The sequence below is a fragment of the Branchiostoma lanceolatum genome, chromosome 12 (genome assembly GCF_035083965.1).
Source record: "Branchiostoma lanceolatum isolate klBraLanc5 chromosome 12, klBraLanc5.hap2, whole genome shotgun sequence".
Taxonomy (NCBI): Eukaryota; Metazoa; Chordata; class Leptocardii; order Amphioxiformes; family Branchiostomatidae; genus Branchiostoma; species Branchiostoma lanceolatum.
This window is the reverse complement of record NC_089733.1, coordinates 18,038,461-18,057,736: the sequence shown is the minus strand read 5'-3', so window position 1 is coordinate 18,057,736 and position 19,276 is coordinate 18,038,461. Positions and strand designations below refer to the sequence as shown.

The 19,276-nt window shown below is 40.3% G+C and overlaps 1 protein-coding gene across 1 annotated transcript in view; it reads right to left on the bottom strand.

Annotated features, from left to right (window-relative positions):
• The window catches only part of LOC136445810 (contactin-associated protein-like 2), a 41,958-nt gene that overhangs the window by 20,076 nt on the left and 2,606 nt on the right, over window positions 1–19,276 (bottom strand). The window contains exons 2-11 of the mRNA XM_066443953.1: window positions 8,316–8,447; window positions 7,639–7,817; window positions 6,878–7,019; window positions 5,910–6,119; window positions 5,082–5,260; window positions 4,438–4,667; window positions 2,788–2,969; window positions 1,612–1,755; window positions 1,272–1,343; window positions 552–738 (exon numbers count right to left, since the gene is read on the bottom strand). Coding sequence (XP_066300050.1) covers window positions 552–738; window positions 1,272–1,343; window positions 1,612–1,755; window positions 2,788–2,969; window positions 4,438–4,667; window positions 5,082–5,260; window positions 5,910–6,119; window positions 6,878–7,019; window positions 7,639–7,817; window positions 8,316–8,447 — 1,657 coding nt within the window. The remainder of the gene's footprint in view (window positions 1–551; window positions 739–1,271; window positions 1,344–1,611; window positions 1,756–2,787; window positions 2,970–4,437; window positions 4,668–5,081; window positions 5,261–5,909; window positions 6,120–6,877; window positions 7,020–7,638; window positions 7,818–8,315; window positions 8,448–19,276) is intronic.

Below are 19,276 nucleotides of genomic sequence, written 5' to 3'. Positions count from 1 at the left end.
GATGGCAGTTCCCTAGTATCTGTATAGATTCTTATGCAATAGTAACTTGCTCTGTAAAGTAGATAAATAAGTTTTGCATCTTCACTTGAAAGTTCATCTGTGTTGGTAGAAGTCATTCTGAGTGGAGTTTAAACTGTAAACGCCAACAAAATAAATTGGACTTACCCAAATTTTTGACTGATCAGCTCCAGTCTTTGTCATTTCCTTGACAAAGACTGGAGCTGATCAGTCGAAAATTTGGGTAAGTCCAATTTATTGTGTTGGCGTTTACAGTTTAAACTCCATTCAGAAGTTTTGCATCTTATCATTTAACGATTTTTCCGGAAAAAAAGATAATTGCTTACAGTACAATGCATGTGGTAAGAAAGACATTTATTAGAAAAGGACATCTGATTTAAGGCCTAGCATTAAAAAACGGTTGTTACTGAAGAAAATACTAGTAGGGTCAATAGAGAGGGATCATCTTTTTTGAACTTTGTCTTTTTTAGATGATGAAAATTAGTCGAGATAAGGCAAGAGTATCTAATGAATTAATAAACGAAAGATCGAACCTGTCAACGATGCCGCAGTAGTTGAACTGGACGCCCGTCTTGACGGAATTCGCCAGGCGCCCGTCCGCGAGACGCTGCAGGTCGACGTTCTGTCCGTCGATGACGATTCTCCGCATGCAGCCCTGGAAGGGCTTCAGCTCCCCGCGGATCGGGCAACCTTCCTGGGAAACCGCAGAGGGAGGGCAACCTGGGGGGAAACAGAAAATTCGGGAAATGAATTGTGATAGATTGATAGAATAGGGACAGAATGATCATGTGATTATTGTCTGGGTATATGATATACTGGGCCCCAATGGAAATCAGCTAGCATAGCTGTTTGGGCTACCCAGGTGTCTAAATATTGAATAAATAAATAGATGAATGTTCCACTGTGTTAAGAACAGGTTGAAACTAACCAACACTACATATATATTCCCATTAACTTTATCAATTGAGGTGAAGCATGATGCTTTTTCAAGTAGCTAGTGTAGTATAATGCGTCTTTGCTACAGCTCGCGCTTTTAGCCAGCACGCTGAGTCACCCCTTTTCGATAAGTGTGTTGGGTGTTACGTCCCCCTCTGATAGGACGACGCGACTTTTTTCCAGTCGTGTCCAGGCCCTCAGCGCAGACTCGGGCCGCTGGCTTCATGGAATTTGATCCAGATGACCAACCCGCGGGGTTGCGTTAACTCTTGCGCCACGGGGACATGTCAATTTATAACAAAGCGTTAGTAACTAACCTCCGAGGTAGTACTTGTCGCCGGTGGACAGCTGGTTCAAGCTCTGCTGTAAATTGACATGTGTGTTGGGTTCTTTTACGTGCAGAGGTGTGATGCTTCAGGCTTATTCCTGAAGCTCCCTCATACACGGGGCCGTCGGCTTTACTTTACCGAAATGACGAATGTAATCCCTTACAACATGTCCAGACTGGAGTTGACCCTAACACTTTGGGTTGCGTTAACACTTGCACTATGGGGACATGTCAATTTACAACAGAGCTTGAACCAGATGTGCTAAGTGACAGAGTGTGCGAATGGCTGCACCATGCAGACAGAACTTCATACAAGAGAGGGTACTAACCTCCGAGGTAGTACTTGTCGCCTGTGGACAGCTGGAGCACGGTGTTGGTGTTGATGGTTCGGTTGTAGTCGTAGGTGACGATGACGGAGTTCTCGGTCGCGTTCACAACCACGCTGTGCCAACGCCCATCGTTCTGGTACTCATCTGCACGGGACAGAAGGAGACAGTTATAGTAGGATTGGTCTGGACCAATCGTACGTAATTACGCTGGAGGAAGCGACCTCTGACCTCCGCTCGTACTACCCTCATTCTGCGACATCCGCCGTGCCAAACGGCCGGGATCGCCTCCCACGCAATGTTCCGTCAGAAACGTTTCCCCTCTCGAGCTTCATTAAGCCTATCAACCTCCCGCACGGCGTTCCCCAACATTGAATGAATGGAAAATTATTGATGAAACAAGCACATTGCTGCCAGAAGAAGAGCTGAATTATGTGCTTATTTTACAAATGGTGTATGATATGATAAGAAAAAACAGTTTTCTTATCATATAGCCAAGGTTAACATTTGTATAATATAAGTCACTGTCAAGTGTTTTACATTACTGATATACTGATACTGATTCTAGCAGTTCAGTAATGATACGTTCAAGCTACTTGAAGAATTTAAAGGTTTGAGCTTCATGTATTGCAGGCTGGGATGTGCACATACGATGGTGGATTGTTTATTTGTTTGGCAGGTTGAAACCAGAACTCATTGTAAAAATTAGACTGCAGAGTTATTACTAATATTAGTAAGGGTTTCTTCTGACTCACAGGACTAAGCACTCACTAAGCCTTAGCATTGCCTCTGACTGAAGCACTGAATCCTCTGACAGTAGCATACGTTTATACATTTAGTTAACCCTCTCCCTGCTGCCCAATCTGTAACCAATAGGATTGCTGGCCAAATGGCTACTTCAGTGTGCTAAAGGTTAAGACAAGAAAAAACAAGCAAGGCCTTCGTCATTGACCTTTCAGAGCCAGGGGTTCATCTAAATTTGGAAAGAGGGGCGCTGCACCCTCTTGTTTCGGCCTAGCACCCCCTTGTCGAATTCAGATTTTAACTTAATCCCCAGCATACAGACTTCCCTCAGCGTTAGATTCTCCCATAAATGCATAGAATTCGCTCCCTCGCCTGTGTGTGCTCCCTCTTGTTTAATTTTTCTAGAAAAACCCCTGAGAGCCCGTCTGCACTTACCAGAGAGGATAGGAACTACACGCTCCACGTTGTTCACCATGCGGACGATTGTGACGTTCAGGCGCCCGTCGGCCAGACGTACCATGATCGACCCCGTGCCTTCGTTGATTTGCGTGTACGCCATCATGCTCTCCCGGTTGAACGTGCGGAACTCAAACCCAAGAGCGATGGTGTTTCTTCCGCTGTGAGAACACAACAAAGTTTTCCGTGAATAGTTTCATCAGGTTGGTAAGTCACTGAATAAAAAGACTCTTTTATTAATTACACAACCAAGAGATAGTTGCCTTGAGGTAGGTGACAGATGGTCACCAAAACGCTGGTTGAATAAATCTCTTGGTTGTGAAAAAGAGTCTTTTTATTCTACAATTAAGTTTTCATGCCTGATTTGTGTCATAAATGAGATTGGATGACTTTTTTAACAAGTGAGTGACTTTGAGCAACATGAAGGCGTGTAATAAGAAGACAAATTTTAGTTGACATTTTTGGCTTTCACGATTCGCAATCAAGACATTCGGTCGAAAATTCTTGTGAGTCGATTCTTTTAGTTGGAGTTTAATTTCTCAATAAACATAAGCGGAGCTTGTGTGTTAGTCCAAAGGGTGGTTACATACTGGCTATATAGATACAGATACAGCAAAGCAGTACTAAGTACCTTGCCCCTGGTGGTAGGCGCATGACTAGCCCTCCAGTGAGGGGATGGTGAGAGAGGATTGGGTGGTTCCCTTACATGTAAGTCATTAGTAAGCTATCGTTGAAGAAATTCATCAGTCACGTGTAATAACAGTTACAAGAATATTCCTCAAACAGTGACTTAAAAAGAAAGGTAGCGAAATACGCACCTCCAAATTTTCGACGTCTTCTGTACGTCTTGTTCACAGAGTGTCACCTAGTCTCGCGAGAACACGAGACTAGGCCGAGACTTGCGAAGATCTTCCTGCCTCCTTGACTAGGTCACTCCGTGAACAACACGTCAAAAATTTGGAGGTGTGTATTTCACTTTACTTTCTTTGTAAGTCACTGTTTGAGGAATATTCTTGTAACTATTAGTAAGCTAATATGTCAAGAGCTCACGACCATGAACTTTTAAGCCATAGAAAGACGTTAAGCAGCAAATCATTACCTAGCCCCTGGTAGGCGCAAGTAGCTCTCCGGTGAGGGTATGGTGAGGGAAGATTGGGTGGTGCCCTTACATGTAAGTCATTAGTAAGCTAATATGTCAAGAGCTCACGACCATGAACTTTTAAGCCATAGAAAGACGTCGAACAGCAAATCATTACCTAGCCCCTGGTAGGCGCATGTAGCTCTCGGGCAAGGGTATGGTGAGGGAAGATTGGGTGGTTCCCTGACATGTAAGTCATTAGTAAGCTAATGTCGTGAACACAATAGACTGTGCAAGATGTGTAGCTATGATAACAAAAAGACCCATTGGTGGTCAGAGACACCAGACATCTATTACTGATTAGTTGGCAATAAAGCGGATAGACACCCGTCTGTCCAGATCAGCTCTCACAAGGCAAGCCACGAGTTAAGACCTCATTCCTTGCTCTCTTAGACTAGTGCCAAGAAACTACTCTAACACTTATATGTCAAGAGCTCACGACTATGAACTCTTTATAAGCCATAAAAAGACGTCGAACAGCAAATCATTACCTAGCCCCTGGTAGGCGCAGGTAGCTCTCCGGCGAGGGTATGGTGAGGGAAGATTGGGTGGTTCCCTGACAGCTGTACGTGACGGACCCCACGCTGGAGAAGGCGTCAACGCGCCGCTGCGTTCGCTCGATCATGTTGATCCCGTTGAAGAACACGTTCTGCAGACAGCCCTGGAAGTTGTAGCGCACGATCACGCCCGGGAACAGGAAGTCCACGCCTCCAACCGTGATCTAAAGGAAAAAGAAGATCATCCTGTTTAGCCTGTGAGAAAATGATTAACTAAAATATGACTAAAATATTGTAGTGCTTATAACTTCAAAATGTTTATATTTTTTATTTATTTTCAAGCAACGTTCAAGGTATTTGCTTAAAGTATTAGATGTCTAAATGATGGTGAACTAAAAATCCGCCAGGTTACATAAATCCGCCACTTTGAAAAACAGTGGGTTTGAGAGATCTCTTGTGCAGCATCCCACCAGGTATGCACAGTTTAGATACATGTACACAGGAGTTCATTATGCTGGGGGACGTTGGGTTGTTGTGAGATCTGTTTGCACGTATATTTTCAGGGTGGCAGAATTATGTACCCTGGTGGAATTATATAGGTAGATGTTCTGAAGGCTTCTGTAAAAGATTCCACCAACCTGTCGGTCCAGATCCATCCTTTCGAAGTCCCCGTTTGTCCTGAACTTGACAAAGAACCGGTCGACCTTGAGGCTGATGTCCCTCCTCTTCCGCGTGATCTCGATGGAGTGCCACTGATCATCGTCCAACAACGACCCGGCGGTCGCCTCCGTGTAGCCGTCCACTGAGGTGCTAGTGCCTGGCAAACACACACAGATATTTGTTTCCGAAAATAATTTCATCAGGTTGGTAGAACATAGGATATGTGGAGTTTCTTTTAACACAACCAGGTAATCTCACCTGCTGACGTTTCGGTGTCTGTCAGACACCTTCTTTAGAGCTTCTGACTGGAGTACTGCTTCTCGCCGCAAAAGCGCCACCTACATCGGCTACTTATAGCGGTGAGAAGCAGTACTCCAGTTAGAAGCTCTGAAGAAGGTGTCTGACAGACACCGAAACGTTAGCATTTGAGATTACCTGGTTGTGTTAAAAGAAACTCCATACATCCAGAAATTTGTTATCAGCATGAAAAAAGGGGCGCTTAAATCAAGGCTGTCTCCAGGACCCATCCCTCCGCCCTGGGACAGAAATTTGCTTGTTGGGACAAAATCTTCACACCGTCCATCCCAAAATCCAAACTTCCTCAATCCTGACATGACCGTAAGCTTAAAATGACAGCTTTAAAAACAAACATTAACAGCATTGGCTCCCAAACCACCGCAAACATCTCAATATTTACAGTAACTTGCAGAAAACTTGCAAGTCCTCGGACTGTTTTCATGGTAATATTTCAATTTAGCATTATCTTTTTTCTAATCTGACAACCAGGAAATAAAATGTGTACATACCGAGATTGACGCGGAGCCAGATCTTTCCCCAGATGAGCTCGAGTGAGATGAAGTCATTCTGAGACCCGTGTCCGTACAGCAGCATGCCGTGCGGTTGGTTCGTCTTGAAGCGCATCTTAATCGTGTCCTGGTAGGTCGCCACGCGGTCTTCCTCCCGCGAGATCTCGTAGCGGAGGTAGCCGTCCCCAGCGAAAGTCGCCGAATGTGCTCCTTAGAAAAAAGAGATGGACATAGTTTAGAGTGTTACTTTGAGGGAAGCAGAGAATGATCAGCAGTGCCCCCTAGAGAATTTTGTTAATACTGCATCTAATATCCTTTGCTCCTGAACGGTTGAGGCTTGAAGATAACGTTCAGACATTTTACTTTGAGGGAGAAGGAGAGCACGATCAGCAGTGCCCCCTTGATGATTTTGTTAGCACTGCATTTAGTATCCTTTGCCATTTGAAAGGAATATTTGGTAGCTTTTCATCAATGTTGCTTCAATTATTACCGCAACACATTTGAATAAAATTTTCTAACTTTTGGCTCTTGGTGGAATACCAGAGATATATTCTGATCTTTAAATGGTCAAAAACAAATTAACAGGTGACAACTGTAAATCCGGAAAGACACACTAAATCCGAAACACTTTAGGACAGTCTTTCTCAATAACATTATCTGAATCTGATACTGATAATACAATGTACAGTTTCCAAATTCTGGCAGACGTTCCCAGAATTCTGCAGAACTGCCCTTGTTCCTGGGGACATCTGATTGGTAGAAATTGATAACCTTTTGTTACATTATACTTGAAAACGTTAATCAACATTTGGTTTTATGGATTTAGAGTGTCTTTCCCGATTTATAATGTAGTCTGCTTATTCAATAAATGTTGACTAATAATACATACAACTACTTCAAAGCTACCATATATGTAGTCCAGTAGACATGTTCTAAGTGTAATTATATCAAAGGAAGAAAAGACGTACTGTCCAGACAGCCATAGATTTCCACACGCATGGAGATTTTGGTGTTCCAGGAGCGAGGGTTGATCCGCATGTAACGTCCGATCCAGGTTCCGGTCAGGGTGTTCGTGACGACGCCGTCTGCGTTGGTGTTTCCCTTCAGGGTCTGAGGGTAGAGGTGGGGAAACAGAAGGCAAATCATTGCTTCAATGGTTTTATACTTTTTATCAGCACCTATTTATTTATTTATGGGTTTGGCTGTTCAAGACGCACAGCCAGGGCTGCCCAACTACATGTACATGTAGCCTGTTGCTATTGCAAAGGGCTAGCCCTGCTGACAAAGACAAGACATTACTGTAACAATGGACGAGCCATAACAATATTCTAAGTACATGTACAAACACACATAAACTCACATATGCACACATGTGCACACATACACACACATACACACACACACACACACATGTGTACACACACACATACACACACATACACACACACATGCATCCACACATACACATGTGTACTTACATACACACACATGTAAATGTAGAAATGTTCGAGGGGATTTAATTTGTCGGTAGGGAGAAAATGTTCGCGGTGGTTTTGAGTTCACGTTTGAAACAATAGTAACGCTACAGTCACACAGTGGAACAGCTTTTTGTGGTGGTTTTAAGTTCGTGGGTAAGACTTTACCTCCAAAGTTGCGAACATAAAACCACCGGGAACATTTCTGCATTTTCAGTAAGTATATATGACTTTGTATGCTACACTGCACTTACTTGGCCGTATGTTCTCCACTGCCATCTGTTGTCGCTGAACTGGATGCGGTACTCCTTCACCCACTCGTTGCTGTTGTAGCGACCCTGGGTGGAGATGGCCGTGATTCTCGACCTATCCATCAGGTCGAAGGTCAGGTACTGCGAAAAGTCGTCTTTCGAGGCGCTCCAACCTCCACCACCTTTGGGAAGATTCCAAAATAGTGTCTCAAGCTCTAAACCAATCTCTTAGCCCAATGTATGCCGTCAAAACATTACACTATTGTCATTGTTCGTCTACAGGAAACTTTTAAAAAGTATACGTAAGTTCTTAGATATGAAAATTTTGATGTGAATTTTATCTTATCGACTGTAATGCTTACATGCTCTTTAAATTGTACTACTTTAGACATGAAAGAAATCTAACGCAATTCAGTTGTGTTGTCCAATACATGTCTGCCAAGTTGATTTGTACAATTAAGATTGATAGGAATGCAAGTAATTTAATAGATGAAAATGAATGCAAATTTTTCTTCAACATATCTTGTCAAAACAAAGAAATGCAAAATGCAATTAAAAAAATGCAAATATTTTACGGAAATGCAGCCATTCTCTCATTGGTCGAACCGCTAGGTAACATGCTACAATGTATCATTGGTTGAACAGCGAATTGTGATGGACAGTCAGAAATTTCGTCTCACCTTCTCTTCTGTTGAGCCTTGCATATCTCGGTGCCGTGGTGTAGTTGACGAACGACGTGGAAGAAATCTGTCCATCTGTGATGAGTCGACTGCTCATACCGAGGGGGAAGTTGCACTCTGGATCCACATTCTCTGTAGAGTGTTGAAGATATATACAATGTAAGAATGATGATGAAGATAAAATTTTCTCTCCACGTGGAAAGTGTTATCCTAGATTTTAGGAATTTTTGTAAATGTTTAGAAAAAAAACAGGTCTGCCATGCATAGATCAACTGATCCCAACAAAATGGAAATGTGAAAACGAATTCAATACTCAATACTTATTTTGTTCAGTGATTATATCTATCTATATTATATTTGTTGGGTGCTTTAAAGAAGAAGAATAATAGTAGACTTTACTGCCTTTATATGTTGCCTGAAGCTTACTTAGGGCTGGAAATACTGGGTGTATGCGCACTTCTGTGCACCCAAAATTAGAGCTGTGCACCTTTTTTTTTACTGTAGTAGAGGCACTAATGCACACTAGTATTCAGAATATTCTTGAAAGTTACTGTAACTGTAAATATAAAAAAAAGCAGTATAACCTTTGATGTACTTTGTTTGATGTCTTACATATGCAATTGCAGATTGAAGTAGTACGGTTTGAATACACAATTTGAAGTGTGCGCCCAAAATTCTTCCTGTGCACCTAAATTTCTAGATCACCAGTGCACCTGGTCCCAAAGATGAATTTGGAGCCCTGTTTATTGTGGAGTATTGGACTTCTAACTCAGTTTTCTCATGCTTAGCCAATATTACTAATCATGACCGGAATATAGATGGTCCGTCTGGCTAGGGTTCAAGTTCAATCAATACAGTTTGGTATAGCAGCGATGCTCAACTTGACTGCAAAGCGGCCACCAAGGCCAATTATTGGTCAAGTGAACGGTCATTTTTCCCTATTGTTGTGCGACGTTTATTGTAATAGATATCATTAATGATCGTTCATTGTCCCATGGCCATGCAGCTGGCTTGCTGGCAAACTGTAATGATTTCATTTCTAAAACAGTCCTATAATTAATACATTTGCATAATGGTACATTGTTCATATCATTGCTGCAAAATATTATTTTAGATATTAGAAATATGATATTAGATATCTAAAAGAATATTTTAGCAACGATATATGAATTTTTCCATTATGGTTCCCTAGGATTAAAGAGTAAAATGAGTGAGTGAATGACAGTAAAAAAAATTGAAATATATGTAGTTTTGTTGAATGGTATAATAATGTATCTTAATCACACAGCATTGGATTAAGATAAGCACTAGCAGATACAAATATAAATTGTGGTATCTAAATCTGACAAGATACTTGATTTTTTTCTTCACTTATTTTCATACAAGGCAACAGAGATGGCAAATGTATCCACGACTCCAAAGCACTTATAATTCACTTTGCCGTCGTGTTCAATATGGGAATTGCCGAACATGCAATTTCCGTTGCTTTATGCATGCACTTGATAGTTCTATTATTTTGATTATTACCTATGTCCAACCCATACATTTCATATCTATATTATTCTGATTTATTATCTCATGCATGTTAATTAAACTCCATACAGGTAAATTAGTCAAATGAATCCTTATGAAAATGTGACCAAATTGTGTTTTTCCAGTTAAGGTACACACAGTTTCAGTGAACAGGGTCAGGTGCAAGTTTTCACCCCAGCCTACTATTTTTTTTCTAAAATTGAAAATAAAATTTGTTAACCAAGAAATTAAATTGGTGTGGCCTAAGCATATTTTCTTTTATCCGAGAACCAATAAACTAAATTGGTGTGGCCCTATCATCATGACGCCTACTAAACTGCCAGTATCATTACAAGAACTCGTGGGTCTCGAACACTCAGTCAATGCATACATTTCCGCTCTATAATGTTAAGAGTGGAACCCAAATAGAACTGTCCCTTGTTTACTATACTTGATTACTACTGTGGTTTGTCTCAGTTTTCTGTCATAGCACATAACCTCATGCATACACCTGCTAAACCGCCATCGTTATTTAATACAATACTGTAAATGCAGAAATGTTTGCGGGAATTCAATTTTGTGTTAGGGATATAATGGAGTGTTCGCGGTGATTTTTATTTATATTTCGCATTTGAAACAATAGTAGCGCTACGGTAACACAGTGGAACGACTTTTCCCTGTGGTTCTAAGTTCGTGAGTTCACCACAAACCCCACAAATATAAAACCACCGCAAACATTTCTGCATTAACAGTACTCGTGGGTCTCGAACAATGCATACATTTCTGCTGTATAATGGAACCCAATAGAACAGTCCCATTACTGATGTAGTTTGTCCCAGGGAAGTCATTCCTCCTCATTACGTGACCTACAATCACGACCACCAAGGTCATTTCACTGAGGGTCTGCATGGGAGGTCCCGACAACACTTTATGCTGAATTCAGAAGAACCCCCTGCCTGAATCAAGGAAGGCAATTTGGTTGCATCGCTACGAATTACGTGACCATTTGTACATGTATATGCATGATTATTTCACAATGAATTATCATATCCAATGAGCTAATCAGACTATTGAATGCCCGTTCAATACATACACCTTCAGAATATCTATAAATTATCTCTACATGCTTAATAAAAAAGGAATAGCCAAAGCCACTAAATTTTCTTTTTTTTACAGTCAACCAAAAACTACAACAACAAAAGTCGGTCAAAGTTTGGCTGAGACAATGATGGCACAATATGACATAAATCAAATGGCGCCGTCTTGTTTTGACACTCTCAAAATTCTCGTCATGGTTGGGAAGTTATTAGTTCCTCCGTTTCCGATTTCCGCTTCGTGGGTTGTGTTATTCCCACAATGTCTTCGGGGGTTGCCCCCGGCGACCACCGACAAAAATATGACGAAAGTGAAACGCGATAGTCTGCGTGAATCACCATAGGGGGCACCATAACTGTAATACTAGGTCATGTTCAGTTGTTATAAGACTACAGTTACTGATTTGTTAAAAGTAACTTATTTTAGCTACTTAAATGGTCGCTAGACAATCGCTAAAATGTCATCATTGCAAATATTTGATCGCTAACATTTGAGACAGTGATGTTTGTTCCCACTGTTAAAACTAAATGCCATGATCTACTCCCTTCCTCCAACTGCTAAAATTACCAACTGCAAAATCAAATGGATTTACTGTAGTAACTCTTGACATTCATATCAATTTAATTTTTCTAGTGAAACTATTTAAGTGGGATGCCCGGAGATTGTCTGGAAGCAAATCTAATTCGTTTGAAACAAATCAAATCCCAAGTTCAAGTTGTCTTGAAGTCTGTTAGTAACCTTATATACAGCGGGCTTGCTATACGTTATGATTATCAATGACTTGGACAAAATGCATTTACAGACATCGCTCTCACGTCATTTCCCGAGGCTTGAATGACATAACTCATAATTTCAAAGACTTTTCCCCAAAGACTCTTTCACCAGACAGAATTATTTTTAACGCAGCCCATTCCTTTGCCCATCTTTGGAGGCAACATTTGTTTTTACAACTTGATAATATAACAGTTGTATTTCTTTTTCCTTGATAAAAATGTGGTCTACTATGCATAGTTCCCTAGGTGATTGCCCAATGTGAGGGTACTGGCTATAGTATGCCAAAGCTATTGGAGGCCGACACTGTATATGGAGAGGGGTTCAATCCATAGATATCAGCTGTGAACTACTGCCAACGACATGGCACTCGGGTTACAATACCTTGTCAGTTGACGATATTTCTTCAACAGATGAAACCACAGATGATGTAATATAATCCATAGATGTGTCTGTCCTTTCCCCTGTTGAATTTGAACTTGGGGGTGTTAAATTCAGGGGAGGAGACTAGCCAGAACTTCTGTCTTCAGCTGCTTCAAAAATTTGCCAGAATTAGAAACTAGTTTTTGTTTGGCACAATTTGTATCCTTCCTTCAGTCTTGAACTGATTCAAAAACCTTTCTGGGCTTTCTGCATTTTCTGTACAGGAATACTATTAGCTAAGCAACTCCTTCTTTGCAACCAAATAAACATCATAGCTTGTGCATTTAACGTCCATTAACATTAATCAGTTGGGTTACATAAATATACCAACAATATAGTGGGCTTGAGAGATCTCTAGTGCAGCACCCCCAGGTATGCACAGTTTAGATATACAGGAGTGCAATATACTGGGGGACGTTGGGTTGGAGATCTGTAGGTGTATCTTTTCAGGTTGGAACTGAGCTATCTACATGTACTCAACAGTCAGAAGGCAACCTCCACTTTAATTTATGTACGGCATTATTATCCTTTAGTTTTCTGTAAAAGTTAAACATCTATACCTCGCTGTTAGATTTGCTAAATGTACACATGGCTTCCCAGGGGTAAAAATTAGGTCAAGCATAAGGCTCTGCCTGACCAAACAGTTGTTTTGTTTGTGAAATCGCTGTGGCAATGTTTACTGATGCACGGCAGTGTTGTACTAGTATTGAATTACTGTAGATACAGTTGCATCTCAAGTAATGTCTGTAGTCACAGAATTAAGAAGCAGGTTTATCCCTGAGGTATTTTTATCGATAGTCTGAATAAAAAAAATAAAGTTAGAAACTACGTCCTAATAATTAAACTCAAATTTCTTTGGAAAGTAAATATCGACAATAGCCTAGAAGCACCATTGATTGTTTTAACATTTAGCACACTGAAGTAGCCATTTGGCACACAATTCTCTATTGGTTACAGAGTTAGGCAGCAGGGAGAAGGTTAAGTCTAGCATCGTTCTTAATTGTACACTTAAAGTCAAAACTGCCCAAGAAGACCACTCAGGGGACCTGGTCTATTTATGTACATGTATGTGGACAGGTGGTCACTATAAACAGGGTCCTAAATGCTTGCTTCTAAAGGAAAAGTTATCTGTTACATGTATTAAAGGGACCACCAAAAAGTGGTCACAATAGCCAGGTGGTCTTTATGTAGAGGTGGGCACTTTTACAGGTTTGACTGTGCGAAATATATTCAGCTGTGCTTTTGTGTTTCAACTTTGTTTGGCTTTCAAAGAAATTATTGATTTTGTAACTGCTGCTCTTCTATGCGCCAAAACCCCCAGAAAACAAAAACGCTACAGCAGTTTGGTCTGAAACTCTACCTGTCTGTTTGTCTGAAGCAATTAACTAATGCATAGGTTAACAAAACACATCCTTGTGATGTTACAGCATAATTGCTCTTCTGTTGTATAAAGGTAGATTTTATCTGCAATTGTATCTGACAGAATTCGCAGCATGTTTCTCAACAGTGTGCTAATGCTCTTGTCACAATGCAGGAAAATCGATTGGCCGAAAAAATCTGTGAGCTCTAAAAGGCATTTTCGGCAGTGATACGCCCGGTGTTCTCTTGATCATCCCGTGATATTTAGAGATTTTCCATTGTGTGAAGATCCCAGAGTCTCATCCGATGTGACGGGGTCAGTCTCTGGCGAATTTAGATTCGGCGACCTTCTAGCGATGAACGAATACATCCGAAGCTTGTCGGCTGTGTTACAGGGGTTTTATGGAAGCCATGGCGTAACTATACCTGTGCTGAGCATGCATAATTAATGACTTGTTGTTTTGGAGCCTCTCTGTGTTCCGCTCGGGCGGCCGTACCTGGCACAACCAGTTCAAACCGACTCAACGGACGTTACCTGAGGGCGTTGCGGGGGACAATAGCATTCCTGTGTGAATCAGGGGTCAGCAAGACCTTATGCTGACTGTTTCTTTTAAAAGAACAAACAATTCAGTAAACAAGTCTGCTCAGTATGTCCTATAAGAAATGAGGAAAATTAAAATTTCAGTCTCTTTTTAAAGAACACCTGAAACAATTCAGAAAACAAGTCCTTTCAGAAAAGATGAAAAATTTGAATTTTTGTTTCACCTGAAATTAGTGTCAAGCCTCAGCTCATTATTTCCTATAAGAAATGAGGAAAACCAGAATTTCAGCCTCTCTTAAAAGAATGAACACCTGAAACAATTTAGTACACAGGCCTGCTCAATATGTCCTATAAGAAATGAGGAAAATTAGAATTTCGTGACCCTAGTTTACCTGTAACTTAATACTGGTCTTAAATCAATGAAAACATCAAATTTCATAAACTGTTATACAGTCAACAGATACAGACTGATTTTGCATGTTAGCTGGCGTGAAATAGTTACCTGAGTTGTTGGAGACCTAATATTAGAAATAACTATTTGTGATGTTCACACTATGGGCCCAATGGGTCTAAAATATCTGTTTTAGGAAGCCATTTTTAACACCTGTTGTTCTGCTACATGCATTCTTTAGGGATATGAAACTGCCATGTTACCAGCACATACATCTTGGATAACCAAAAGGACTGGCTTGTTTCAGCAAATTATTGCATATGACATATTCCTTGACTGTATGAAGAGTCTTTATAGCCTTCGAAACCATGAAATCTCAAAGGTCTCGTAGGATAAATGATCCCCCAAATTAGATTATTTTACCCCTCCTATGAAATTGTCTGGTCAGTCCCTAATACATTTTTGTACATTCTTCTGTGTGCCTTCAAGACAACTCTTACCCACTTTCCTTCAAAGATAATTGATAATTGTTGAAGTAGATGTCAAAAACCATTCCTGCTTCCTACATCAGTAAATTTTGGATTGCTGCTAAAGGAATTAGAATAAGTTCATTGAACTGCTGTGGACGACTGCATTGAATTAATAGATTTATCACATAACCAGGTCCTTATGTTATGACACATCATGCATTTGAAGGGCAGTTTGGAAACATATAGCCAAACTTTTAAGTTGTTGGCTATTTTGTAAATTTTCTACAAGTATTTTTTGTTAGACTGAAATAAACGACTTGGCTCGAATATCATCATCAATCTACATATATATCAAATATACATGTGTGGTTTCTACACCTAATCTCCAAGCAGATCTCTAACGGTGGCAAAGACTGTATCCAACTGGCAAAAGGAGTTTTCACATAGCCACCCAAAAAGCTATGAAAACTCCCTTTCCCAGGTGGACACCATGAGTCTTTGCCACCGTTAGATCTGTTCGGAGATTATTCTAAACCTGCTATCTATGTATGACTTCTAAATCAACTGTTGCATATATACAAGTGTGTTTTAAATTTAAAACAGTTATACTAAGTCTTCTTTCCATTTCACTTCAAGGCTTAGATTTTTCCTGGACGATCCCACAAACAAATGATTGAGCTTTTCTGTCCTAATCCCAGATGACCTGTGACCACACCACCCCAATCAGCCCCATGTGGAGGGGGGCTAGTTCACCACATTTGGAGCTTATGTTTCCTCCCAGGAGAGAGCCTCACTCCTCAAGTGGACAATTTGTTTTCCAACCCCTCAAATCTCAATCAGGGATACAACAGAAAACTGTACACCATTCTCTGTTATGAACCTCTAGATACTATCTATTTACACATGTACAAACTAGACTCAGCTGCTAGAACTGAAAGAAGTTCAAAGAACATTTATCAGTGGATGTTTTCCAACCTCTTAAATCTAGGATACAACAGAAAACCCTGTTCTCTATTACAAACGTCTTGATACTTATCTATTTACACATGTACAAACTACTTGTAGAATTTAAAGAAAATTTATCAGGTTCTAACCATGGGTAGATTGATTGTATGGTTAGTCCTTATCTGTTGTACATTTGTTGACAGACAAGAGTGAAGAAAAGGTCTCTGTTGGTTTTTGTAAAATCAGGGAATTCATATGGTTCATTCAACTGGTGTTACAGTACTAATCTCAGAAAAGCACATACTGTATAGCCATGATATCACTGAAACAATTCCAAAAACACTTCAAGTCCAAATGTAAATACTGTAATCTTATGATATGGCAAGTGGTGTTCAAGTATCAGTATAGTTGTCTAATTACTGACAGGATTGTGTTTTTAATAACCTTTGTGTCCTTATAATGACATAAAATGTGACTTTTTGACACTACTTTATTTTCAAAGCATGTTTATCAAGACAACATTATCACAACCATATGCTGAATGGCCTGGAGTCAACTGTAATTCATTGACCAAGTAAACAGTTAACTTTAAAGCAGATGCTAGCGTGTTACTGAGTACATGTACACTGTGGTTCAAATCAAGTTTTCCTCAAAGTATTTTCTACCAAAATTCCCCCATCATCTGTAAACTTCATCATAAAACAAAGTGTTCTTTCTGCATTTGTTAAAACGAAAGTTATTTGGAATTTCTTTTCTTATTCTATGGTTGTGCAATTATTTACTTGTGGGGTAAGAAAACATCATCATTCAGCCTCAAGCAGTTGTATGGACTTCCCTAGTCAATAAAGTTTAACGAGGTAGTAAATAAACTCTGATAACAGCATCCTTCCCAAAGAAGAAATGTTAGTAAGGCTTGAAACATTTCCTGATAGCGATGGTTTGCTCTAGCCTCTACCAGGCTCCACAGGCCGATGGAAAAATAGTAGAAATTGGCCAAATAGACAGATAACATGCCAGAGGAGTTAGCTGGCCATGGAGCACAGTTGGGTCATACGAGGTCACAAACTGTACTCTATGGCCAGCCTACTCCTCTGGTATGTAATCTGTCTTTTGGGCAAATTTTTACTATTTTCCCAGCGACCTGTTGAGCCTGGTAGAGGCTAGCTTGCTCGACAGTTGTAACATTTGCTTGTACGTCGTCCCAACAAGGTCCCTTCTCTGAACTTGAGTACGTTCATGTAGCTATTAAAAGGACTTTATCTTTTTGGCTGGCAGCTTGGAATACCGCACCCGACCACTCAACATAAACAAGACCTGAGTATCAGTTCTCCACTCCATCTATAGGCTGAACTCACCAATTAACAAGCGCACATTGTTGGCTAACACCGAATTGTCAAACAACACACACGTTTGGCTGAAAAGCAGAGATGGGTCAAATGACTTGAGTTGTATGGGGGAAAAAGTGTTTGAGTGGGGGTTTTGTTGAACAGACTTGAATGTGGTTGTTTACTTGAGAGGGTAGTGTGTGTGGGTGTGTTACAGTAACGCATGCTCTTGTTTGAATAACTTTTCCATATGTGTAAAATCAAGGATGTTTTATATATAATAGTGAGTGATAGTGAGTGAATGTGATCCTCGGTAAAATGTATTTGAAAGTTTGGCTACTCAAATTCTATCTGTTTACCAACCACATTTTTTTTCTTCATAATTCAACTGTGAGATCCAAAGTTGGATGAAGTAGTTCTACTTAAACATGTTACATACGAATGGAGACCTTTTCTGGTTTTGTTAATACTTTGCCATATGGTCTCCACGTGTCTGGTGCCAGTGGTGATGCCTACTGTATTTCCACTAATCTTTGCTTCAGGAGCATTTGTTGAAACTTACTGTAAATGCATTTAAGTCTGCAGTGATTTGATTTCGCAGTAGAAAGAAAATGTTGTGTTTGTGGTGGTTTTAAGTTCACGGTAAAGAGTTAACTGCTAAAAACGTTAACATTAAACTACCGCAAACTTAAATGTAATTAAAGTACAGTAGTTTCTTTTCTCCTGGGAGTTTCTAAACCATGTTCTACTGCTCTCATAAGTTGTGTGCCAACAGAATCATTTTTCCTTAATGTCCTCCGTATAACACACCCCAACTCGTACACTGTAGTAATGAATTAATTCATTAGGGAAACATTATCACTGATCAGTGTGAATAGGGGTACATGTGGGGCAATGTTCTCAACCTATGTAAGGACTGTTAGGATATAATTGGTATCAATCTATCAAGTACAAGTAAATCTCCCTTTGTATACCCTCACCCAGGTATCTTGAAAATCCAGTGTCCGTCTTTCTGTTCCTGGATGCATATGAAACTTTGCTGCTCATTGCATTCAACTGTTCTTTAAATTTCCTCTTTGGTGACCAAAAATCAAAACTTTGTAACAATCTCATTAGGTTGTCACAAAACAGCGCCACAAAACTTTTGCAAAATATTTTTATGAAGCCATTTGAAATTTGCCCCTAAAAATTCGGGCAATAGCATTTCAAAGGGTTGAGATCTAGAAATTTCCCAGGGGAGCTGCAAACACCCCCCCCCCCCCCCTGCCCTTTACCTGCAAGGTAACACATGCGTGAGCTGTAAGCTGATACAGTTGTTCCTTGCCATAGCTCCTACCCACCCAACCATACGATCACCACAAGCAAACTTGTGCAAGGCAAGGACATTATATAAATGCCCTTGTTCAAGGCTATTCACCTTCTAAAGAGTCACCAACCTTGTAAACATGCCCTTTCCACAACTTAGGAGGTTTTCTGTACCTTTGAATCTTACAGTTTAAAGCGTTAAAGTATAAAAGAGAGTGTCTTGTATTTGAAAACAAAAATATGTAGATGAAAGATCCCTCGGGAAAAGGCAATGTTTACTAAGCTGTACCTTCGTGAGGTTGCATTAAAGAGTATTTGTTAAAACATTCTGTTTGTCATTCATATGTGTCCCCTGTTCTGATGAAGAGAAACGTTAGTTGTAATTCCTTTAAGTAACACTTATGTTTATAAGTTCTGCTATCTAGATCTGTGATTTTTATCCTTAGATTATAGCTTTGTATGTTTATATTTTTGCCAAGCATTTCGCATCGGCTTTTTAGCGAATGCCCACAAACGCCCACTCTGGCGAGGTCCGCGCTGCACGAATCTATTTTTTTTTTGCTTGGAATATGTTCAGGTTGTGCTCCCATTAATTAATCCTGAGTTTCAAGTCAATCCATCGATCCGAAGTTAAATAAAGCAAACTTGAAGATTCTTACCTGGCTTTTTAGCGAATGCCCAGCAAAAAAGGCTTTTTAGCGAATGCCCACTATATCAGCCAAAATATCGGCCATCGTGACACGAGCGCTAAATCTAACACCATAATCATGTTCAACAAGTTGTCCCCTGAATGTGTACTCAGTGTCCGTGCTGTACACGCCTGT